The sequence below is a fragment of the Chelonia mydas genome, chromosome 3 (genome assembly GCF_015237465.2).
Source record: "Chelonia mydas isolate rCheMyd1 chromosome 3, rCheMyd1.pri.v2, whole genome shotgun sequence".
Classification (NCBI taxonomy): domain Eukaryota; kingdom Metazoa; phylum Chordata; order Testudines; family Cheloniidae; genus Chelonia; species Chelonia mydas.
In genome coordinates, this window is record NC_057851.1 from 125,837,969 (window position 1) to 125,863,064 (window position 25,096).

Here is a 25,096-nt window from a genome sequence, read left to right on the forward strand (position 1 = left end):
TTTATTGTGCCTCTCTCAGTTCCACAAAACTTACAGCTGTCTTCCTACCAAAGAGGTGCTTGGGATTGTGCCTAATATATAAGGTGTAATCTCACCTGTGTTGTACTGAAATTTAACTCCTTGTTCTATGACATGTCTGTAGATATAGCTAAAGCTCACATTGATGGGTTCTTCTACCATCTCACATTGCAAATTTATCTAACCTGCTTTTGAAGAGATGTCCTTACAACATTTTTGCTTTCCATGTATTTTCTCCTACCAAATACTTGGGTCTTGGATGTACTTACTCTATTTTATTTATTTTTTGCCCATGGGCTATACTGTGCCATCCATTTTTAAGCAAAACTCCAAGAGCTTTAAGGGGGTGCATTTTACGGCCCAATGTTTTTAACCTTTCTAGGTCCTTTCATAAAACAATCTTGCACTAGATTATTCCTAGGTATGAAGAATGACAGGTAGACTGTCACAAGTTTCTTTACCATGTAAAAGATAGTCCAATACGTAACTCAGGCTATTCATCACAAGAGGTTTCATTAGGAAGAGTAAAGAGATTGGAGAAACTATTTCAAACAGGAAGCCCCTTAAACTAGCCTACGTTGTCTCTGAGGTTTCTTACTCCTAACAGAATTCATATGGTCCACATATTTCTGTGCCCCCCGTGCAGAAAAATGCAAAAGAAATCTCTGAGGGGACACATGCCTCTTCCCCAGCAGCCCAGGTAGCATATCTGTTTGAGCATGCCTGGACTCTGGAGCAGCCTCAGAGATACAAATCACTGTGCGGGGACGGGGGCTGGGTGTGCATGCTTGGGGGGGGGGGGGGGGGGGGAGATGTTGATCACTGTCAGGGGGTGGGGCTGGCCAACAAGTGAGAGAGACTGTCCCTCTCGCTTGCTACTGGGGCTTGCCGAGCAAGAAGTGGGGTATGCCTTTTTTATTATGTACGAGGAAGGCTCTGGCCCCGAGGTAGAAATGTAGCCGCGTGCATGCCTAGTAACAGGTCTATAAATTAAAAACACACACAATTAAGTATTAGTACTATGTTACTGAAAATTGTTGGTTTTTAAATTAAAGAAAATAGCTTATGTAAAAAAAAACAAAACAAAAAAACACAACAAAACCCACTTTTTTAAATTTTGCTGTTGATGGTTAAGTGATCTCATTCCGAGACAGAAATGTAGCAGCCTGCCTCAGTCAATTCCCCCAGGAGCATAAAACATGTAAAAGTTTTAAGGCCCCTACCTTGCCAGAGTGATGTAAAGCCCTATAAATGACAGTAAGGGAATCAGCTAGGAAAATCTATGTGCTTTTTCTCTTTTTTCCTGTGTGAAAGTGGCACAATGGGGTTAGATTACAGTTCAGGATTTATTTTACTTCCCCTACAAAACAAGATGACATAAAGGGCAAATAAAACATTTACCAAACAGCCAATAAAACGTAAGGACAATCAGAACCAGGTCTAGGACAATGATTAGCAAAACTGTAGGACTTTCATGTGTGAAAATCTGAGCAATTTAAAATGACATTCTACCTTTTTTTTGGCTCCTTAGTGTTCTGTAATGTAATTTAAATGAAAATCCAGGATTATAGCTGGAATGCAGGGTATTCGTTACCAAGTGTTTGTAACTTACTTTCATATGTTTAGGAAATGCTGATTAGTTAGTGAATTTTTTCTGTAGTGCAGTTTAAGTAACTTACCAAAACAATTGAAACTGTTGTTGCTACAGGTGTATTATTTTGACAAATAAAATTTTCAGATTTTTTAATTTTTTTGGCACAGAATCCTCCCAGGAGTAGTTTCTGAAGCATTGTAAAGTATTTTTTCTTAAAGGCATAGGCCAGATTTCAGCTGGCCTATTTACAGCAAGTTAGGATCTCACCTATATTATGTGTTAGACCACTTCAAATCAATTTTACCACACAGGTTGGTTTGTTGTTAATGTCCCCTTTTAACCCCATCAAATAGCGAAGGTGGAAATTTTAAATTAAACCTAAACTGATTTTAAATGAAACAATCAGAAGCCTTTCTAAACAATTTTCAAGAAAGACAGACACATTTAGGGTTTTCAACACGTCCTTTAAAACAGTCACAAATATTAAATTTTGTAGATTAAAATAGCTCCTTTATTGTTTTGCTTGTTTCGCAAACATCCAAGAGTGAAGCTTAGTCTGTCCATTGTAATTGTACTGTATAACAGAACAGTCGATTCTGGCCATACTTAGTTCTTTATCTGTTCATGACTCTTTTAGAAAGTACTGGTTTTGTTTTCCCGTTTCAATTTTTGCAGTTACTCCTTTTCCCTTCTAAGGAAAATCTCTCATCCAGCTCCTTCTGAAAAAACATCCGAAGTAACGATTGATGGTAGTATTGAAATTTTTAGCATCCATTTTCCTGATACAGCTGGATCTATGAAAGCTGTGAGGGTAGCAGCACACTCATATTTTTGGTGGGAATGTAAGCAAGTTCAGACTGAAGTTTTCTGGTATAAACACATTGTAGCCAGACTACTGGAGTTTCTCATTTTAAATCATATAACTGTTTCCAGTCAATCATCATCATGGAAAGTTTTTGTTCATATAAACTATTTGAGGCTGATTTGAGGCTTGCTGCAGGAGGATTATCTTTGAGAATGTACCATGTTGGTTTTTCTTTAGATTTTTAACGTAATCCAAGATTTAGAAAATGGACACTGGGCTGCCTTTTCAAACATTCCATCCCATTCTCTGGAAGAAGTAGACTACACCATTTTCCAAAACAAATCCACTCAAGATGGCCAGCAAAGTGAGCTTTTGGCTTAAATTCACGGTAACTGCAAAAGAAAACAAAACAAAATGCTCAGTATGTCCAATAATTGTATTACTGTGGGAGAAGTTTAAACAGTTTGGGTCAAAACCTCTCTGAAGTTGATGGAAAGTTTGTGTGAAACTTTATATCAATATGTATATTTAAACAGGTCACACAGAAAAGATTCTTTTAAGATTCTGTGCACAGCTGGGAAGAAAATGCCTCCTTAAAAGCTAACATACAATTTTCAACTTCAGTAAAAATGATGAAAATCAAACTAAATATGTTACAATGTTACACAAATCATGAATTCTACTTTCTTTCTATGTCTGAGTGACCCACACTGCGTGCCTCAATTTGTAACTGATTTGCATCTACAGAGATAATTATTCTGAGATAAGTTTAAAGTTTTCTATACACATTTTCTGCGTCATTCACTTTTTATGAAAGGTCCAGTGTCAAAATTTTAGGCTAAAACAAAACAAAACAAACAAAAAAAAAACAACCACACCAAACAAACCACCCCTATTTCAACAATACTTCAGAAATTAAACAGATTGGTTTTTTAAATCACTGAAAATATAAGTAGAACAATGTGTAGTGGTAACTTGTGACAGTATCTCTTACATTTAACAGATATTATACTAATAAAACAGAAGCAGAAAAGTACCTCTAATCGCTTGAGAGTTTGATGTCAGGACAAATACTTTTATGAGTTTGAGGCACAAAGGCGTATAGTCATGTTCCCAAATAACAGCAGGAATCAGTAGAAGTTTTCCATAGCTAGACAACAACAGGGCTTTCAGAAGAAAGATGAAGTCTGACTTTGTTTTCAGGCTCTCAGGTTTTGCTAGCCAAAGGGCAGTAAAGACGCCAACCAAAAATGCAGTTTGTTCTGAGTGGAAAATGGGAGAAAAAACAGCATGACCCACCAAATCAAAACCTTTCTTGATTAATCTTTGTGAAAATGACAAGTGCCAAATACAATTGAGCTTCTGACTATTTAAAGAAAATTTTATAATCAGTCATGAACAAAACATCCTCTCATTGCCTCCACACTCACCATACATCTTTATTAGCCTAACCAAGCATGACTCATTCTACCAGTAACCCAAACCAGCCCAATCTCCATCAAAAGGATTCAGTCACTTTTATCTATATGACTGCACACATCACAGGAAAATTAATGTGCAAACTTTCCTCTATTTCTATTTTTCCTTCCTAAAGACAGCCTGTCTTTTCAGCTAGTCTTTACCCTGTAAGCCAATGTCGTCATTACTTATATTCCCTGAAAGCTTAGCAACAAAGAATCTTTTGGCTCAGGGAAGAACACAAAGGCTCAAGGTGTTACTGAATTACTAGGCCTTCCCTACACTAGTACATTTGGGTTAATTCACCATCAGTGCTGCTCCAGCAATGGTAGCATTGGAGAAAGTGCTAGCGAAGACCGAGCTCAGAGGCACTTTTACCACCCTTTAATAAAAACCTGCTCAGAGCAAGGTTAGATACAGCAATATGAACATCAATCCTCATCTACAGTAGCACTTTTTGCTGAGGATGTGCACAGGTGATGAATTACAATTTAGTTTTTGGTAGCATAGCTACACCCCTAGATTGAAGGTATTAAACTTCAAAGTTGAGAGAATCCTTATGGTTCTACTAGATGTGTCTGAATTACACAGCAGTACCACAAGGATTTAAATATACTTAAAAAAAAAGTTAAATTTTTATTTTTTCCCTTCTTTTTCCCTTCAAATACACTTTTAAAAGCTTGGAAACAACATCTCTTCCCTGATACTAAACTGGGAGGAGTGGTAGATACGCTGGAGGGGAGGGATAGGATACAGAAGGACCTAGACAAATTGGAGGATTGGGCCAAAAGAAATCTGATGAGGTTCAATAAGGATAAGTGCAGGGTCCTGCACTTAGGACGGAAGAATCCAATGCACCGCTACAGACTAGGGACCGAATGGCTAGGCAGCAGTTCTGCGGAAAAGGACCTAGGGGTGACAGTGGACGACAAGCTGGATATGAGTCAGCAGTGTGCCCTTGTTGCCAAAAAGGCCAATGGCATTTTGGGATGTATAAGTAGGGGCATAGCGAGCAGATCGAGGGATGTGATCGTTCCCCTCTATTCGACATTGGTGAGGCCTCATCTGGAGTACTGTGTCCAGTTTTGGGCCCCACACTACAAGAAGGATGTGGATAAATTGGAGAGAGTCCAGCGAAGGGCAACAAAAATGATTAGGGGTCTAGAAGACATGACTTATGAGGAGAGGCTGAGGGAGCTGGGATTGTTTAGTCTGCAGAAGAGAAGAATGAGGGGGGATTTGATAGCTGCTTTCAACTACCTGAAAGGGGGTTCCAAAGAGGATGGCTCTAGACTGTTCTCAATGGTAGCAGATGACAGAACGAGGAGTAATGGTCTCCAGTTGCAGTGGGGGAGGTTTAGGTTGGATATTAGGAAAAACTTTTTCACTAAGAGGGTGGTGAAACACTGGAATGCGTTACCTAGGGAGGTGGTAGAATCTCCTTCCTTAGAGGTTTTTAAGGTCAGGCTTGACAAAGCCCTGGCTGGGATGATTTAACTGGGACTTGGTCCTGCTTCGAGCAGGGGGTTGGACTAGATGACCTTCTGGGGTCCCTTCCAACCCTGATATTCTATGATTCTATGATACCTACCAGGTTTGTCATTATTCAATTTGGCAAATGTTTTTAAAAATTTGTTTAAGGTTCAGAAGTCAAAATTTTTTCCCGGTTACTGTTTATTTTCATAATCATCATTGTCACTATCACTCCAACTCTAGGAATAAGCTTTGCAGGGAATCAATATGTAAGGAATTTATGTTTCCAGTTGCTAGTTGCCTCTCCAGCAAAAGAATAAAAATAACATTTGGCCAGTCACAAGAAGTGGTTTTAGTTTTCTTTCCTTTTTCAATGGCATGTAAAATAAACTAGCAATGGAGAATCCATACAACATTTCCTAAAGTTTCCTAACATTTTTAGAATAGGACAAATGAGAAACTTGAACTAAATATAACCTGTTTAATGCACCCTATTAGTAGAAGTAATATATTTGGGACTGATCTGTCTTCAACATGTGGAAAGGCAACTGGCATTAAAATGTTATGGTGGGCAACCTAAAATAAGACACAGCACATGGCAGAACATGTTCATTAACTGATATTTGAATCAATTAAATCTTACATAAAATGCAGCATGCTGCTAATATCCTAGAAGTTCAGTCTTTGGAATAAGGCATAGCTGTCCATTACCCCTTATAAACAACACCATGTAAATGGATGTCTATTCAGACCTAATATTCTGAAATACTGTCATCTTCTGGTATGGATATTTAATGCTGATCACACCAGACTGCACTGTAATCAGGTGACTGCCATGTACAGTGGCATTAAAGGAATGCAGGAAACAGTATATGAATAAATGAAGTAACTTATGTAGTGCTATTTTTCCCTGAAGGGCCACAGAAATGTTTTAGACTGTCTATATATAAATCTATCACAGATCACTCAGCCACCTCTAGGGTGGAATATGGCATGCATTTTGTGCTAGCAAATTCTTCAATGTATTGATCTTTAAGATTTAATATAAAAGATCATTTGAAAGTGATATGAAATAATCATAGTTCTCACCTAAAGAAGCAATTCCAAACATTCTATAAAAATCCCATTCTTTAGCATATCTGATTAAGTCATCAGGGTCTGTGTTTTGGCTTGAATCCTGTAGCTGCAGCCACCTGAGATAAGCTTCACAAAGCAAACAAAATATGCAAAGCTTCCCATGAATCTGATATGAAAGAATGTTGACAGCATCAGTATCAAATATTTTTAATTCAAGGTCATCTCTTAGCATCTCTAGGCACACAGCTGAGGTAGCTTTATTACTTTTGCTCAGGAATAGAAACAAATGACTTTGGTTCAGTTCTACTAGATTAGCACACGTTTTAATAACAATTAGCTGCTTTAACATATTAGCCTGATTGGAGAGGTTGGGCGTGGCAAGTCATATGAGCAGCTCTGGGCAGAAGAAAGCATAAAGTTGTGGTACGTGAGTGTGTTTGGATGTGGAGGGGGAAAAAGGGGGCTCAATACAAGCATAATTCGGTGTCTCAAACAGAGCTTAAAGTATCACCTGAAAAATGTGACTTAAAAAAACAAACAAACAAACAAACAAACAAACAAACAAACAAACAAACAAACAAACAAACAAACAAACAAACAAACAAACAAACAAACAAACAAACAAACAAACAAACAAACAAACAAACAAACCAGGGCATGTGTCCAAAATAAATGTGTATCCATATCTAATGTGCCTGATTTATAAATAAAGTGAGCTTCCACCACGAGCAATAAGAAAACTCAACTAGGGAGGTGACTATCAGCCTAGTTCAGGGGTATTCCATTTTTTGTCAAGTTCCAAATTTCTTGGTCAAAGTATAGTCAAGGTCCAGATGTCCAGCCAGCTCCCTCCCTACCCCCCCAATTGCCGGCCAGCAAAGTTAGGTGACCGTATTTCCCCAATCTGAAAACAGGATGCATGGGGCTGGTCTGAGCCACCTGGCATTGCTGCTTGCCAGCCCCCGCCCCCTCCCAACGTTTCTCCATGCCCCAAATTGAGCCAAGTGGCAGAGATGGAGCAATGGGTATGGGCTGGGATCTGGGCAGCAAAACAGGGTGTGAATGTGTACTTTTGAGCTCGGAGCCAGGATGTGAAGCTATTGGACTATGATCCAGCTAGTGGTGTGAAGCCCCTTTGGAGACGGGGATAGCAGAGGGGCATGAAGGAGTCTCTGGGTTGTGGGAGGGACCAAGGAGACTTCAGATAGCAGCCCTGGGGAAGATAGAGGGAGGCCGGGATGTGGCAGAAGAAGGTAACTGGAGGTGGACTGGGGAGGGAAAGAAGCCAGAAAGGGCTCCAGGGACTGGCACCGAAGGACGGGGTGGGGAGGACATGAGATCGGGGAGTGGGCTCTGGGGCGGAGAGCACGGGGCCAGGTTGGGCAGTGGGCTCTGGGGACCACTGGGAGCACAAAGCATAGCTCTGCATGGCTCCAGCCCCACCCCCAGCTCAGCCCAAACGCAGAGGTGACGTATAGTTGTGGTTAGTGCAGGGAGGAGGGACGAACAGATGAAAGTTTCGGGGGGGGGGTTACCCCCCCCCCGATTTTTCAGGATGCCCAGAAACAAGGAGAGCACACCCTCCCGCCCCAGCAATGGCTCTCTGTGTCCCTGCAGCACAGGGAGCAGGAAGTAGCAGGGCGGCTGGCTGAGCTCCTCCTCCTCCCCCCCGCTACATGGGGCTGCTTCACCTTTCCTGCTGCTGGAGTCCCATGCATTGCCTCTGCTTCCACACCCCACCCCAAGCCTTGGTGGTGGATCTGCAAAGCAGGCAGCAGAGCTGGGACTCCAGTGGCAGGAAAGGCAAAGCAGCCCCGTGGGGAGAAGAGCTCAGTTGGATGCCCTGCTATCTCCCCATGCTGCATGGACTCTTTGCTGAACAGTATCAGAATTTGAGTCTTGCAAGTCTGTTTCCCATTCAGAGCCGAAATCAGAGAGATAAGAGTCAGATATTTTCTTAGCATGGTCAGTTTGTTTACAAGTCCTGCTTCCTTGGGCCGAGGTATTCATAGACAAATCCCTCTTAGGCATGGTCTGCACACAAAGCTGTGCCAGCATAACTAAAAGTGTGATAAACTGGTGCAACTTTTGTGTGGATTCTCTTATATCAGTTAAAAACCGGTTGTATAATTTTACAGGTGCAAGCAGAACAGCTACAAGCCAGGTTTAAGTCATATAAGAGTCCACACAAGAGTTACACCAGTTTAACTAAACCAATTTCAGTTACATTGGTGCAAATTCTGAATGTAGATAAGCCCTTCCAGAAGCCTCAGGTAAGACATCTCTATCCTGTTCCCAGAAGCAGGTATTTTGCCACTCTCATAAGTCTTATTGCTTAAACTCCATGCTCCTTTTCACCCTTCAGCTCCTGCACTTCTCACCTGAGAAACCACTAATCCACAATTGCTCACCAAGATCACATGGCCTAGAAAGATGACCCTGAGTGACTAACTTTCCTTTTGTGCAGCTGCTCTGCAGCACAAAGGGCTTGTCTACATGGTGCGATAATGTGTACTAAAAAGGGTGTGAATTCTAAAGTGCACACGAAGTGTTGTGCATTAACTGGCCTATGTAAACCCTGCTGGTGTGCATTAAAAGTTTTAGCAGGAACTTTTAGGCGCGCCAGCAGGGTTTACACTGGCCAGTTAGCATGCAACACTTTGGTGCACTTTACAATTCACACCCTTCCTGTATGCATTATTGTACTGTGTAGACCTGCACATAGGATCTTCAGAATTTCAACTGCCAGACACATGAAAGTGCTTTAACCCACACAAAGTGCTTTAAACCACACAAGTGCTTTAACCCTCTCAACAGCTCTCTGGGTCCAGTCATTGCACGACAGCTTTAGCTCTTTCTAGGGCATTTCACCTTGGGTACTTATGCATCAGTGATTCTTAACATGCAAGCCATCATCTTTTGCCATAATAATTTTTGTAACTTATTTTACTACAGCAGAGGAAGCCTGTAAGAGGGTAATACTAGTCTTTTCTAGTATAGTAATATGTTAGTATTGTACCTTATACTACTGCTGAATTTAAAGAGACATTTCCAGCAGAGATTGTAATTAGCAATTTACAGCAGAAGCGGACCTCTTCCAATGGCTCTGGTCAGAAAACTGACTACTGAAATATGGCCCCTTCTTGTTCAACAGCTCTGCTCCTTGTGTGTATTCCAAATCACGTGTGCTCACTCTTCTGACAAAAATAAGTTTTTAAACTCTTGTAAGCAATATCTTTAATATGATAGCTGGGTTTGCTAACTCTACCTGGACTGTAGCTCTCCTAGCAGCAGCTACAAAGTTTGGTATTCCACTTGCTTTGTTTATAGCATTAGACCCTTAATTTGGGCAGAGAACAAAATAGTAGTTAAACTTTCTTGGACTTGTGGAGGGGCAGGAGAAAAAAAACTAACAACATCTTAGGGCAGCTACTAAATCTTGTTTTCACTGTGATTCTTATTTACTTCTCATTAGTCTCATACATCTTGTACAAAGCCAAAGAGGGGAAAAAAATCCAGCAACTTACATTTATCTGTGTATTGAAAAGAATATGCCTGTAAGCCTGTGTTTTGCATAAGATGGCATTAATCAAGATGATAACAGGATCATACTCAATGTACTTGTCCACAGGTTTCTGGCAGGATTTCTGAAATTAACAAAGTAACAAGTTGTAAAAACAAGCAAACTAGCATGAGTTTATTTAAAAATCTGCTGTTCTTACTTGTTTAGCACAGCAACACTATAGTGGCATCCAAGTATTTCTTAAAGTTATGTCAGGATTTCTGTGATGAAACCCCTATTTTCAATGGATTTTAATTCAGGCAAAAAAGTTACCTCCATTTTTTTATCCTGGCGTTCAAGCTTTCAGTTGGTTTCCCATCCCAACCAAATAAAAGATATCAGCTATTTTTATATGTTCTAAAATAAAGTTTTGATTTATATACATAACAATAAATTACACCTGGGTGCACCACATGGTATTGTGTGCCATCTCAGGCAGAGACAACTGAGTGCTTTCAAACATCTAAGGAATGCACCAGCAGCCTGCTAAGGCTTGTTATTTGAGCATGGCCGATTTATATTTTTAAAAAAACCTAACCTTACATTGCAATAATTTCTGTAACGTAAATAAATATGGCTTTCTACTCTGAACTAAGACAATGCTGGGGAAAAGAACACTTTTCTTTGCTGTGCAGCCCTTTCACAATATAGTAAGTGTTGTGTTATCAGGCCCTGTCCCAGCTGGAAAGCTCTATAAACTGGCATTTATAATCTTCATAGAAAGTCTGGTTTATAGTCTGGTTGGCAGGGGGCCGGCAGGCTTCCTATGTGGCTTCCCGGAAGTGGCAACATGTCCATGCTGCTCCTAGGCAGAGGAACAGCCACGAGGGGTTCAGAGTGGGTGTGCGGGGGAGGAGGGATGCAGGGCTGAGGGTTGGGGTGTGGAGCACAGGCTCTGAGAGGCTTTTGGGTGCAGCTGGGGGTGCGGGGCAGGCAGTTGGGGCATGAGAGGGAATGCGGGTTGCCGAATCCAGGAAGTGCTCACCTCAGGCAGTTCCCCACAAGCGGCGACCAGTCCCTGTGGCCCCTAGGCGGAGGCGTGGCAGGCAGCTCTGCGTGCTGCCTCCACAGCTCTCACTGGCCAGGAACCTCCCTTTTTAATCCTGTTATTGCTGGAGAGTTTAAGAATCCAAAAACAGTTAATGAAATGCACCAGAAACCTGTCCCCATCAGTAGTGAAGCCACCATCAGGAGCAACGAATCACAAGACTTCGTGTTAGAGGTATGGTGCCCCCCCCCGCCAGTATATTTTGGCCAGGTTCTAAGGGAACCGCATTTTGGATCAGAGAAGAGAATGTTATATGGGATTATGTAGTAGGACAGAGTTAGAGGTATTGGATTCAAAAACTGACTCAATTAACCAGCAGTTTGATAGGCTTGAAATGAAAAAGTCAGAGAGATGGAAGAAAGGATACAATTAATTGACGAATGTAACGACCATTTAATAGAGTGTGAAATCTACCATGGAACAGATTACAGTTCTAATTAAATGCAATGTCTCATTTCGTTTTTTTTTTCCTTCTAAAGACGAATCATGAAAGAACATTTTGAAAAGGCATTAATTTACACAGGCTTCAGGCTGGTGTAGCACAAGAAACTTATAAAGAACTGTTTGGAGTGGTGTTCACAGAAACTCTGGACAGTCAGAAGCAAAATGAACTCACCTCTGAGCACAAGGGAATAGTGTAGGTGCTTGATGGAGAGACATGCAAGGTGCCCACAGGTTCGCATTAAAAACACAAAACTTTAGAACATGGATGCATAAGTGGAAATCTAGGAGAGACTTCTCTATTTGGAGCCAACAAAGAAGAAAAGGATGACAGAGCCAAAGTAAGGGCACACGCAGAAAGACTCTACACTGAAGAAGGTCAACTAAGCAAATGCCTGGGTCAAGGATACAGGCAGCATGGTGTTAGTGAATGATTTGCACGCAGTTTAGAAATATCATCCCATCCCACCCTACCCAGACTGGGGACCCAGAAATCCCAACAGGGATTCCTGTGAGGCGGCTGCTGTGAACATGCACCAATAAATAGCAATTTTGATGACAACTGTGGGTTTTCTACTTTGCAGCTTCTGGAAACGATATACACACACAAAACATATGAAACAGCCAATGTAGCATCATGATGAGGAGTTCTAGTCTGTCACCACCAAAACATGCTATACATAGAACACAACAGAAAGAGGATTAGCAGGAACAAAAACTTGTCACATCACAAAACCATGGCTGGGCGTTTTGACAAATTAAATAGTCTGCAATAACTGCTGAAGTATGTAAATTAATCACCCTTCCTCAGCCATCTTGCACAGATAAGATGCATTAAAAAAAGGGAATTGCTTATTATTAAATTAGACTATTTGAGTCTTAGATTGTATTGAAGTTAAATCCTCTGCCTTTATCCTGCCAGAGGCCCGATTTGCATGAACGCCCTCAGACTAATTGTAAGGAAACACTTCTACTACCACATAAATCTGCTGAATTACATAAATAAGAATGATAACACAACCTATTTTATTTTCAGTTTTCAGAGTAGCAGCCATGTTAGTCTGTATCTGCAAAAAGAAAAGGAGGACTTGTGGCACCTTAGAGACTAACAAATTTATTTGAGCATAAGCTTTCGTGAGGTACAGCTCACTTCATCGGATGCATTCAGTGAAGTGAGCTATAGCTCACGAAAGCTTTTGCTCAGATAAATTTGTTAGTCTCTAAGGTGCCACAAGTCCTCCTTTTCTTTTATTTTCAGTGTTGCTTTTGGATTCCTGACAGCTTCTTTGCCCCAGCTCCACCAAATGAATACTTAGCCCTCATTCCTGCTTTCTCTCTCCTCCTTGCTGCTTAAAAAAAATGGCTTTTCAATTAAATTTTAACTGCATAAAAACTAATTGTGCATGTATTGCTCAATTAATCCAGCTGTTTTATTGTAAAGTGTGAGGGACAGACTGGTTGAATTACATAAAAGTGCCTTGAATTGCTTATGCGCTGCCACCTAGGATTGTGATTTTTACCCCACTGAAGCCCTCCTTTTAAATGTGGCTAGGAGTTTCCCTACCTTCTCTTTCCTTCCTTCCAAAGAGGTATGTTTACAAAAACAGAAATTTTCTCTCAATTTTTGGGCATTGTCAAACCTTAACAACTTCCCTTTACTTTCTTTGCAGTATGTCTCCAGGATGGGAAGCAGGATCACCCTTTAACTATGGACATCCAAGATAAAGGAAATCATATATCCTCTATCTTCACTGGGGGCAATGAGGCATGGAGAAGACTTCTACATATTGGTTATCAATTGCCATTTTTCAGTAGAATTTGGTGCATTTATCTATGGATGGCCACATGGCCAGTAGATCTCATTAGTGGAGACACGACTTCTTTGTCCTTAACTGTGCTCTTACAGTGTGAACTATGATGCTTGATGGAAGGAAGACTATTTCTTGAATTTACTTTGTGACTAAATGTTATGACAGTTGTGAGGACTACCTGTCCGAACAACAATACAATAGTCGGTCTCATCCAAGAAGGTTCCCAACTTCAAAAGTTCCTTTGATTAGAGATAATTATTATAAAACCTGCTTTAATAGATAGAAAGTATAATGACACCTGCCATAGGGATTCAAGTCAATTCTTTTAGGACCAGAATGAAATTCCAAAGTTGTGCTGTATAGCCTTTTGGGGCTAGAAATAGGGTAGTTGCCTTAAGGAAGCATGTCCGGGTTTGATAAAACTTCCTCTTTTTGAACATGCTGAGACCTTACAACACAGACACTTGACCTTTTGCTTCGACAATCTCATACACCAACATTAAACTCTTGCTGGAGGAACTCAAAGCTATGTTGCATTTGGTTAATGTGGTAATTAAACCATTGACTTTGCTTCGGTCTGTAGAACAAGTTCTATTTGTTGACTACTTTCCAGGGTCTGTAAATGTGATATTTACCTCATCCAAGTATCCATTTTGAACCTATTTGGTGTGGGATGGAGGATAAGTTTTGGCAACAGCTGACCTCCTCTGTGAGGTAGACACATTGGCTGGTCCAACTCTATGTTAATCAGGCAACAGAGAAATAGACTCTTCTAGCATAAACAGAATCACTGCGGCTTTCTCCATGCCATCTTTCGCATGATCCTCGGGATCAGTGAAAAAGGCATATCGCAGAGACCTTGCCCTGCTTTGCAGAGATTATCTAACACCTTGTATCCTGGGTCCTGATGCACAGAGAGGCCACCGGGCACTTGATTGAACTTTTTGCATCTGGAAACAGCAATCACCAATCCATCAAACTGATTTACAATGAATAAGGATACTTCTGGGTGCAGGTTTCAACTTCTGCAATGTAAGATCAGGCAAATCCAGAGTCTGACCATCTTTAGGAAACACTAAAACCAAGGGTGGGAGGGAAGGGAAATGTCAATCTGTCATTGCAATGTGCATTTTTAAGACCTGCAGAAATCTCAATTATAATGCCTTGTCTTTGCCCTGAGAGATCTACTGAACTGTGCACATTTCTAATGAGTCTGCAGAGATTTTGAGCATGCTTGCAGCTGTTTGATCATTAATTGATTGCTCTAGTGGGAGAAGAAGAGGATGGGAATGTCAACTTTCTCCATCATAATAAATAATTTATCTCTGCCTAGTGTTCAGCCTCTTCTAGGTCAAGGAAGACTCTCTCTGCTCTATCTCAGCTTATGTTAACCACTACTTTTTAAAACCCAGAACTAATCGAAGACCTTCACAAAACAGGTGTTTACTGTATATGCTGTTTACTATTAATATCAGAAATTGCCAAGCATAAAAGTGATGTGACAGAACACTTAAAATTATTGTACATTTTGTCCAAATTCCCTGCTCAACTATTTTGTGTTGTGTGCCCATTATTTGGAGTTTAGTTACAAATTTAGGGGTTGGCAGGTGGCAAGTTACATTGCTTTATTTCTCCTCAAGTTGCCAAGAGCCCAAATATCATGCAAAAATATGAGCGCTATATACCCAGTAATAACAATGAAATTCCAACAAGGGTAATTTTTTAGCATAAACATTTTTCTACAAAATGTGCCACCAGCAATTTTTTCTGATTTGCAAGGAATAGACAAGTTCAGGGGCTGTACTGGGACATAACATAAACATGGATGGAAAACAAGGGGTAATTGAGGCACACTTCCAGATTCTTCCATTTCAAAACCAAAAATCAAAATCAAAGTCTTTCATACAATTCTCTAAGTGACCCTATTTTTCACCCACTACTAGAAATACCCATAAACAAGCCATTGGCAACAAGAACACAGGTAAGTACTACCAAAAACTGAAAGCTATAAATAAGGAAATGTCTAAAACAGTCCTTAAAACAGAAAGGATATTTCAACTTTAACTATGAAGTCAGTAAGAACATTTGGGAAAGGAGTAAGCCTTTTAATGCCAATGAAATGCACTGGACAAAGTGAGGAGTTTTGGAGGCAAATTGCCAAGAAAAAAGGTTAAATATTCATAATAGTAAAAAAAGAAATACTCCTCAAATAGGTACTGCTTGGTATGTACGGCCTCTAATGCAGACATTAAAGACTGGGATATGAAGAAGTAATTATAACAGTTCTCAAATGCACACAAAAGTGACCACCATTCTAACCCTGATACTGAGGCAGGCTGCCTCCCAATCTCATTCAAGGCACTACTGAGTAACCTTCAGGTCTGGGTTTTGAAACACATGAAACCCAGACGTGAGGGATGGGCCCACTTCGCAAGATAGTCCTGACTTTAGTATGAGACTGTGAGGTCTGGTGGCATGAGAATACCCTGAACTAGGCACAGTTAGCCAGCAATTAGGATCCAATCTATTAGAATCTGCTCTTCGAAAACACCTGTTACTAAAACTGACTGACCACCAAGCTGAGGGGAAGAGGAAAGATCCACTCCAAACACAGGGCCTGCCTATTGGGGGCTGGAGGGGATTGCAGGACGAGGAGGAACTAGACAGAAAACAAAACACAATTTAGACTGAGGGGATTTGGTGGGTTTGTGGGAATGAGAGATTACAGAGATGCGGGACCAAGAATAATCACACTGCACAACCTCCTGGCGCAACCTGTATTTAGTAACGGGGCAGGGGGAGGAGAGGAGGGAACGGGACAGAGCCCCGGTGCCGGGTTAGACAGCCGGGGGGATCCCGGCCACAGCGCGCTCCCACAGGGGCTGCCCCGGGGGGAGCTGGAAGGCTGCCCGTGCTGCGGACGCGGCGAAAGGGTGCGTGTTTGTACGTACAATGCAGAAAGCAAAGGGGCCGGTCACTGAAATACCCGCCCCGGAGAGCGCTCAGGGGGCCGGGCGCCTAGCCCCCGAACCGAGACAGGGCCCGAGCCCGGGCGACCCCCACCCGCTTCTGAGCCACCCTCACTCCAGACCTCCCCACCCCACGGACCGCCCCCCGGCCCGGCCCACTCACGCAGATGGCGAGGCGCAGCACCCCGCGCTGATAGTCCCTGTAGAGCTCAGGAGCCTCCCGGCTGCACTCGACGCACTTGTAGCCGCCGGGCTCCCCCATCGCTGGCGAGGGGCCGTTGCAGGAGGAACCCTCCCCGTCCGCTTCCAATTGCCTCGCTTCCCGGGTCAGGGCAATGGGGAGGAAAGGCGCCGCGCAGGGCGTTATGGGAGCTGTAGTTTCCAGACTGTGCTCGCTCAAGGGGCGCAACGGCCGGAAACTACAAGTCCCATAAGGGAGTGAGGCCCCAGTTTCCCTTCCCCCCCCATCCAACCCCACCTGTCGCTGCGGGGGGCGCGGCAGCAAGGAACCACCTTGGGCATGCAAGTGCGGGAGGCGCACGCGCGCTGAGACGATGGCATCTGCCAGCGGGACCTGCTGCCGCTGTTGCTGGGGCACCGTTGCGCTGGGGCTGCTCCTGCTGCTGGGGGCGGCGCGGGCGGCGCTGGACCTGAGCGAGCAGTACCCGGCCCTGTCGTTGCTCCAGCAGGAGCGGCACCGGCAGCAGCGGCAGGGCCCGGCTGGGGGCTGCCCCCAGGCGCCGGACTGGGGCGAACAATACTCGGCCGAGTGCGGTAAGTCGGGTCCGGCAGCGCCACGTCCTGCCCCGCTGCCTGCTGGGGGAGCCGCCGGGCAAGGACCCCGGAGGGGGCGCCCCAGGCAGGCGGCAAGGAATTCACAGAATCTCAGGGTTGGAAGGGACCTCAGGAGGTCATCTCGTCCAACCCCCTGCTCAAAGCAGGGCCAATCCCCAGTTAACTCATCCAAGACATTTTTGCCCCAGATCCCGAAATGGCCCCCTCAAGGATTGAACTCACAACCCTGGGTTTAGCAGGCCAATGCTCAAACCAGTGAGCTATCCCTCCTGGGAGGGGTTTCCCCTTGTCCCAGGACCCCTCTGTGTGAGGGCGATGTGTCACCCGGAGTGAGTGCGCGTGGGAGGCGCATGGTGTGTTATTGGCCGTGACGGGAGGAGTCACGCGGCATGTGCTCAGGTGCGAGTGCGAGCGCAGCGTGTCCTTCCTTGTCCATGGCTCTTGTGAGGCGGTGGCTGTCAGTCATTCTTTGCTGCCCTCTGCCCCCGGGGTCCTTTCTTCCAGCCCTGGAAGGGGCTTACTTACCCCTGTAGTTACTTAGCTTACGAGAAAAGAAAAGGAGTACTTGTGGCACCTTAGAGACTAACCAATTTATCTGAGCATAAGCTTTCGTGAGCTACAGCTCACTTCATCCGATGAAGTGAGCTGTAGCTCACGAAAGCTCATGCTCAGATAAATTGGTTAGTCTCTAAGGTGCCACAAGTACTCCTTTTCTTTTTGTGAATACAGACTCACACGGCTGTTACTCTGAAACTTAGCTTACAAGTGGTGGGTTTGCCCTGTTTTGCTTGGCCAGCGCTGGCCTCCCTGCCATCCCCGCGGTGCCATGAGCCTGGCAAGCCTCTGAGGTGAGAGGTGAATGGTAAATACTTGTGTTAGGTACCTGTCACCTGAAGGCAGTGGGATGATGTGGACTTCTCTTCTCCTTTGACTGTATGTTGCACAAGGAAGGGGTGTGAGTGATAAAGGCATTTCTAGTGAAATTTACTTCTTTTCTGTGCTTTGTGGGGCTGGGATGACCCTGGAGGTGATTGAAAGTAAAACAGGAAAAACAAAGCACAGATTCTTCTCTTGTCATAGGGACACTGATCAATTTTAGAACTTTGGCTCAGATCCTCTCAGCTGCTTTGTTTGGGCATAACTCCATGAGCATGAAGAAATTTGTAGGCTCTGGCCCTTTAATTTTAAGAAATGCTGTTGATACAGCCCTGTTTTCTTGGATAACTGAGCTTCAGATAATCAAGATTTAAATGTGCAACGTAACTTATTGTTACAGCATCTTTTGTATAAACTGTATTCCCAGCGAACACTTTAGAGTTGAATTGTACATTAAAAATAATCAGTGATGATACCAAATCATGACTTTGTCTGTTGTAATAAGCTAACACGAAGAAAAAAGTTTTCAGTTTTCAGAAGGCCAACAGAAAGTGCGAGTCCTCTTGCCTGTTGTTGTTGGTTCTAATCCAAAATGAATGAAAAGAGAGCTGGCAGGTTTGCAATGTGCAAATACAGAGCCTGTGCAAGCCTGAATTGTGTATTTGGTGGTATGGAGACTTGCCAGCTCCTTATTCTTTAGTGTGTTGAATAGGATTCAGTTTAAAAAAAAAAAAGTTGTCTTGCTGGTAAAGTTAATAATTGTTTCACTGGTTCTGTTTGTTTTGTTTGTTAATAAAGAATCTGCTTAATTTAGACCCTAATTTTGCAAAGGTTTAAGCATGTGCATAACATTACTCACATGAGAAGCCATCAGTGGGACTAAAGTTCTGCGTACACTTAAGTCTTTGTAGGACATTCAATATAACATTTGATCATAAGCGTCTATTTGTTCATCCTTTCTGACTTAGATATAATGCACATCACTTACAGGCAATACATGTGAACAAAACCAAATGAATATAGCAATATGAAAAATAGAAAAAACAAAATCCAATGTAATAGAGAAACTGCCAGATTTATTTATGTAACTCTAGCTTGTGACTTCCATAGTTTCCAGTGTTGTTATTTTGTGATGTGTGTACTGGTATATCCTGCTAAGATTGTTTAGAGAAGTTTAAAACCAGTTTAGCAAAGACTTGTAAAATAAATATTTTTGTCTGTATGTGTAAATATATATATTTGGATATGCTCTTAAGACTGCTGCCTTTTAAATTGTTTATGTAAAGCATCCACCTTATAGCAAATGGAAACGATTAGTTGTTTGTATTACTGTCACACCTAGGACCTTTAGTCAGGGACCACATCCCCATTTTGCTAGGTGCTGTAAAAACACAATACAAAATTGGTCCCTGCTTCGAAGAGTATAAAACACAAAATTCTTAGCACTGTTTGTTTGTTCTATGTAGCCTGCAGGCGAGGCAGGTCGGTACTTTTGTATGTTTACAGGTTGCATCCTAATAAATATAAGGTAGCTTATCAGTGACTTGCTGTTTCTTATGTTTATAATGAAATAGGTACTTATGTGACAGGCTGAGTTAGAATTCTCTAATGGAGAGATGTTTGGAAGACAAAAATTTCGATGTACTGGTTGGGATACAGCTTGTATGAAAGATGCTGTGCAAAATAAAACATGTAAAATGGTAGTTCATGATTAGTTGAACTAATAATATCAGGTACATTAACATTAAGTTGAAAGTTTTTCTTCCTTATGACTGCATTCATCATACAGCGACTCCTTATTGATTTAACTATGAAACAATATCCATGCTAGTTTTAAAACCAGTGGCACATCAATCCATGGTCAGCTGTTTAGAAATCTTTCAGTTGTGGTTAAATGAATCAATAATTGAAAAAACTGTCCTTTTGGCTGAGAGGATCTGGTGTCTCAAACTTCCCTACTGCTGTCATGCTCTCAGTCAGTTCCTGTCTATATTGTAGATCCAGGATGGCTTCTCCTCTGGTTGGATTCTCTACTTTGTGGTTCGTAAAGTTGTCTTCTTAGTAACCAAGGAAACAATTTGATGCAAGTTTGACTGTATTTATTAACCTATAGATGTATGGGTAGTGAAATTCCTCTGTGAGTACAGTAATGTTAGAGTTTTGAGAATCTTGTAAATTGGTCCAGGATTTTTTTTTAAATGCCCTCTCTATCCTGTGGTTTGTAACAGATAGTCCACTCTATTTTTTCCCCTTGTATCCTAGGGGTTCTCAAACTGGGGATCACAAGGTTATTACATGGCGTGGTCACGAGCTTTCAGCCTCCACCCCAAACCCCGCTTTGCATCCAGCATTTATAATGGTGTTAAATATATAAAAAAGTATTTTTAATTTATAAAGGGGGTCTCACTCAGAGGCTTGCTATGTGAAAGGGGTCACCAGTACAAAGGTTTGAGAACTACTGTTGTATCCTTACGCAAATAACTTAATCATTAAATTACAAGTAGTTGAATTGTAGCTCACTGGCTTAATAAATACTTCTGATGTAATGGCACGGCACCCCACCCCTCCACCTTGATTCTTTATGCAGATTGGGCATGTTGCAGGAATTACCAGGTGAAACTTTATAGCATGCATTAGGGAGAAGGTCACACTAGGTGATCATTGTAGTGCCTTCTGGTCTTAAAATCTGTGAATCTTGGACTCCTCAAACAGTATAATTCCTGGTTTCAGAGTAACAGCTGTGTTAGTCTGTATTCGCAAAAAGAAAAGGAGTACTTGTGGCACTTTAAAGACTAACCAATTTATTTGAGCATAAGCTTTCGTGAGCTACAGCTCACTTCATCGGATGCATACTGTGGAAAGTATAGAAGATCTTTTTATAAACACAAAGCATGAAAAAATGGGTGTTTACCACTACAAAAGGTTTTCTCTCCCCCCACCCCACTCTCCTGCTGGTGATAGCTTATCTAAAGTGATCACTCTCCTTACAATGTGTATGATAATCAAGGTGGGCCATTTCCAGCACAAATCCAGGGTTTAACAAGAACGTCTGAGGAGGGGGGGAGGGGGTAGGAAAAAACAAGGGGAAATAGGTTACCTTGCATAATGACTTAGCCACTCCCAGTCTCTATTCAAGCCTAAGTTAATTGTATCCAATTTGCAAATGAATTCCAATTCAACAGTCTCTCGCTGGAGTCTGGTTCTGAAGTTATTTTGTTGTAATATTGCAACTTTCATGTCTGTAATCGTGTGACCAGAGAGATTGAAGTGTTCTCCAACTGGTTTATGAATGTTATAATTCTTGACATCTGATTTGTGTCCATTTATTCTTTTACGTAGAGATTGTCCAGTTTGACCAATGTACGTGGCAGAGGGGCATTGCTGGCACGTGATGGCATATATCACATTGGTGGATGTGCAGGTGAACGAGCCTCTGATAGTGTGGCTGATGTTATTAGGCCCTGTGATGGTGTCCCCTGAATAGATATGTGGGCACAGTTGGCAACGGGCTTTGTTGCAAGGATAGGTTCCTGGGTTAGTGGTTCTGTTGTGGTTAGTGGTTCTGCTATTACCAGGAGGAGAGTGGGGTGGGGGGAGAGAAAACCTTTTGTAGTGGTAAACACCCATTTTTTCATGCTTTGTGTGTATAAAAAGATCTTCTGTACTTTCCACAGTATGCATCCAATGAAGTGAGCTGTAGCTCACGAAAGCTTATGTTCAAATAAATTGATTAGTCTCTAAGGTGCCACAAGTACTCCTTTTCTTTTTTAGTATAATTCCTGTTATGAGAATCATCCCTTTTATGGTTCATTTAGAACCATAACTTCATTTTCTACTTGCAGTGACTAATTTTTAGTTGCTGTTCCAACTTGTATTTTATAAATAGATTGTGTTGCTTTTTGTTCTGTCAATCTTTTTTTTTTTTTTTTTTTTTAATTCAGTGTCAGTAAGTGCAAAGAGCAGAGAATTACCTGGTTATACCATTTTTGTTTCCATTTTATAATACGGACACACAAGTAAGATGTTTCCTACAATAGTAAAGTGGAGGAGCAACAGCTTAACAATTGAAACAAGAAGGCTCTTATAGAGTTTTTTGCACTTCCACTGTTAAATGTTTTTTAAATCCTTGCTATTTGCAGTAGATAAGCAAAGGATTAATTTTGCTTCTCGCACATGTGGTAGAAGTCTTTTGCCTTCTTCAGTATTTCAAACTGGTTGTCAAGGTTCCTTCCCCACTCTGAACTCTAGGGTACAGATGTGGGGACCTGCATGAAAACCTCCTAAGCTTATTTTTACCAGCTTAGGTTAAAACTTCCCCAAGGTACAAACTATTTTCCTTTTTCCCTTGGACTTTATTGCTGCCACCACCAAGCGTCTAACAGATATATAATCGGGAAAGAGCCCACTTGGAAATGTCTTTCCCTCTAAAATCCTCCCAAACCCTACACCTCCTTTCCTGGGAAAGGCTTGATAAAAATCCTCACCAATTTGCATAGGTGAACACAGACCCAAACCCTTGGATCTTAAGAACAATGAAAAAGCAATCAGGTTCTTAAAAGAAGAATTTTAATAGAAAAAGTAAAAGAATCACCTCTGTAAAATCAGGATGGTAAATACCTTACAGGGTAATTAGATTCAAAACATAGAGAATCCCTCTAGGCAAAACCTTAAGTTACAAAAAGAAACAAAAACAGAAATCTACATTCCATTCAGCACAACTTATTTTCTCAGCCATTTAAAGAAACAGAATCTAACACATATCTAGCTAGATTACTTGCTAAATTCTAAGACTCCATTCCTGTTCTGTTCCCGGCAAAAGCATCACAGAGACAGAGAGACAGAGACTTTGTTTCTCCCTCTCTCCAGCTTTTGAAAGTATCTTGTCTCCTCATTGGTCATTTTGGTCAGGTGCCAGCGAGGTTATCCTAGCTTCTTAACCCTTTACAGGTGAAAGGGTTTTTCCTCTGGCCAGGAGGGATTTTAAAGGTGTTTACCCTTCCCTTTATATTTATGACACCGGTGAAGAAGATCTTTTATTTCAGAGTTTCTTGTATCTGTAGTCATTAAACTCTGTAATGCCTGAGATTCTATTTTGATTTCTACAATTAAGCAATGTATTATTTTTTTCTTCCCTTTGCTCTCCCCCACTTCCCCACCCCATTTACATACTCTTTCTGGGTATATCCCATTTTTGGATTTCTATTCATGTTAGACTTTCTGTAGTGCCTTTCACTGTAATATGTTAACTACTGCTTTTTCATGTGTTTGTGTCTCATCCCTTATTTTTACCATTCTTTCTACTTTTGTCTCCTTAATCTTTCTCATCTATCCCTTTCCAGTCTTCACCCCACTCTTTGCTGGCCAGCATACCAGCCACCTTTCCTCTATCTGAAGGCTGGACGTAGACCCATCCAGTGGTTCTCCCTAGGACCTAAATGTGCTGGCTCAAGGAATGAGGGACCAAATAGTCTCAAACTGACATACACTGCTTTTCCCAATCACTTTCACACTTCTTCCTCCTTATGTTTTTTTTTCCCTTCTCTCCCTCATCTCCTCCTGGTTTTCTTCCTATATAGCTTTTCTGTGCTACTGTTCTTGCACACAAATTTTGATCAGCTCCATAGGCAGAAATAGTAGTGAAACTAACTGTATAACAAGGTTCATGTCAGCTACTGCACTTCTTGCCATCACCTCTGGACCAGACATGATGTATGGAACATATGAACAGTCCTACTTTATGAGACTGCCCTGTAGAGGAATTTTTAAAAGGTGGGGTTGGCATTAGGAAACATGGCATTTGCATGATCTTGTACATTTATACCCTGCTTAAGTATAACAGTTCAAGTAGACTATCCAGAGATAATTCAAATATTTGTTTTTGCAGATTCACCACTTTTGCATTTCCATGAGTCAGACTGTGAACTAAGAGGGTCTTCATCCTGTGAATCTCTGCTTTCTCTCAATACTGAAAAAATTCTGGTATGGTGTATACTATTTTATTATGTACAATAAGAGTGCCAATTGGTTGTAGATGTGAGAGAAATGGGTTTGTGTATTTATTTGCTAGATGTTGGAATTATTAATAATATTAGAAATTATTAATATTATGGGAGACCATAAGACACTAATTTTACCAAAACCTCCTCCTTTTTTTTTTTAAGTCCAAAGGCCAAATGGTATTTTATAGCATTGCTCTAAACGTGCCTAACAGCTTAAAAATAAGCAGTCAGTTTAACCAGTACAATAACAAATTTCAGAGTAGTAGCCGTGTTAGTCTGTATTCGCAAAAGAAAAGGGGTACTTGTGGCACCTTAGAGACTAACAAATTTATTTGAGCATGAGCTTTCGTGAGCTACAGCTCACTTCATCGGTAGCTCACGGAAGCTTATGCTCAAATAAATTTGTTAGTCTCTAAGGTGCCACAAGTACTCCTTTTCTTTTACAATAACAAAGTATTCATAAGCATGTGATCAGTATACTTACTAAATAGGCTTGACCAAGGGAAAACCATCTCATTGTGGTGTGCTCCAGCATGATCAGGTAGGGTCTGACAAAGAAACCTCAGATTCATAATGTGACGTGCCATTCCATATTCTTTATGAAAATATGCATATGATATGAATATGACATAACTGAGCTATACTCTGTGCCAGATGGCTCATGAGATATCATTAGAAAGGTTATGATTTACTGAATGCGATTATCCAATTTGTATACCTGTATCATTTCTGTATCTGAAGTTAGGAATATTGACTATGTATCTGTATTTCAACTATGCTACTTTGGGTGATGCCCACTGCTAACACTTCAGGTACAACAATGGAAAAGCCAGACAGGGCGGATGGCCCACCAGCGAGAACAATGAGCTGTGAAAAGCTTGGCCTTCCTGTGGACACTCCATAGTGCCACTGTACTATAGGGTCAGGTGGTCTTGTCACCTGGTACTAAACATTACCTGGGACTTCTTGTAACTTTCCAGTGTATGGGAAGGGGGGTCAAGTTTAGGAAACAAAGGATTCTCGCCTTATGTAAATCCTATTTAAGGGTGGGGAGGAAGGCAAACAGAACTCCTCCTCTCCCTGGCCTGTCTGCCCAAGAAGAAAGACTGCAAAAGGGAAGGCAAGGGGGGGAATCCAGACTGAGACAGAGGTCCAGTCTGAAAAGGAATA

General features: G+C 41.7%; 2 protein-coding genes across 11 annotated transcripts in view; one reads left to right on the plus strand and one right to left on the minus strand.

Annotated features, from left to right (window-relative positions):
- Positions 1 to 2,055: 2,055 nt before the first annotated feature.
- On the minus strand, positions 2,056 to 16,553 carry ARV1 (ARV1 homolog, fatty acid homeostasis modulator). Its single transcript, XM_007071116.4, has 5 exons — positions 16,420 to 16,553; positions 9,953 to 10,072; positions 6,438 to 6,591; positions 3,455 to 3,679; positions 2,056 to 2,809 (listed from the first exon to the last, which is right to left on the minus strand). The coding sequence occupies exons 1-5, from the start codon at positions 16,516 to 16,518 to the stop codon at positions 2,703 to 2,705; spliced, it is 705 nt and encodes a 234-aa protein (XP_007071178.3). The 5' UTR covers positions 16,519 to 16,553; the 3' UTR covers positions 2,056 to 2,702.
- Positions 16,554 to 16,810: 257 nt separating this feature from the next.
- The window catches only part of TTC13 (tetratricopeptide repeat domain 13), an 81,842-nt gene continuing 73,556 nt past the window's right edge, over positions 16,811 to 25,096 (plus strand). For all 10 annotated transcript variants that reach the window (XR_005224786.2, XR_005224790.2, XR_005224784.2 and 7 more), the window contains exons 1-2: positions 16,811 to 17,030; positions 23,812 to 23,906. Coding sequence is in view for 3 of the 10 variants with exons in the window: in XM_043543261.1 (XP_043399196.1) it covers positions 16,811 to 17,030; positions 23,812 to 23,906 (315 nt within the window). In the remaining 7 variants the exon portion in view is untranslated. The remainder of the gene's footprint in view (positions 17,031 to 23,811; positions 23,907 to 25,096) is intronic.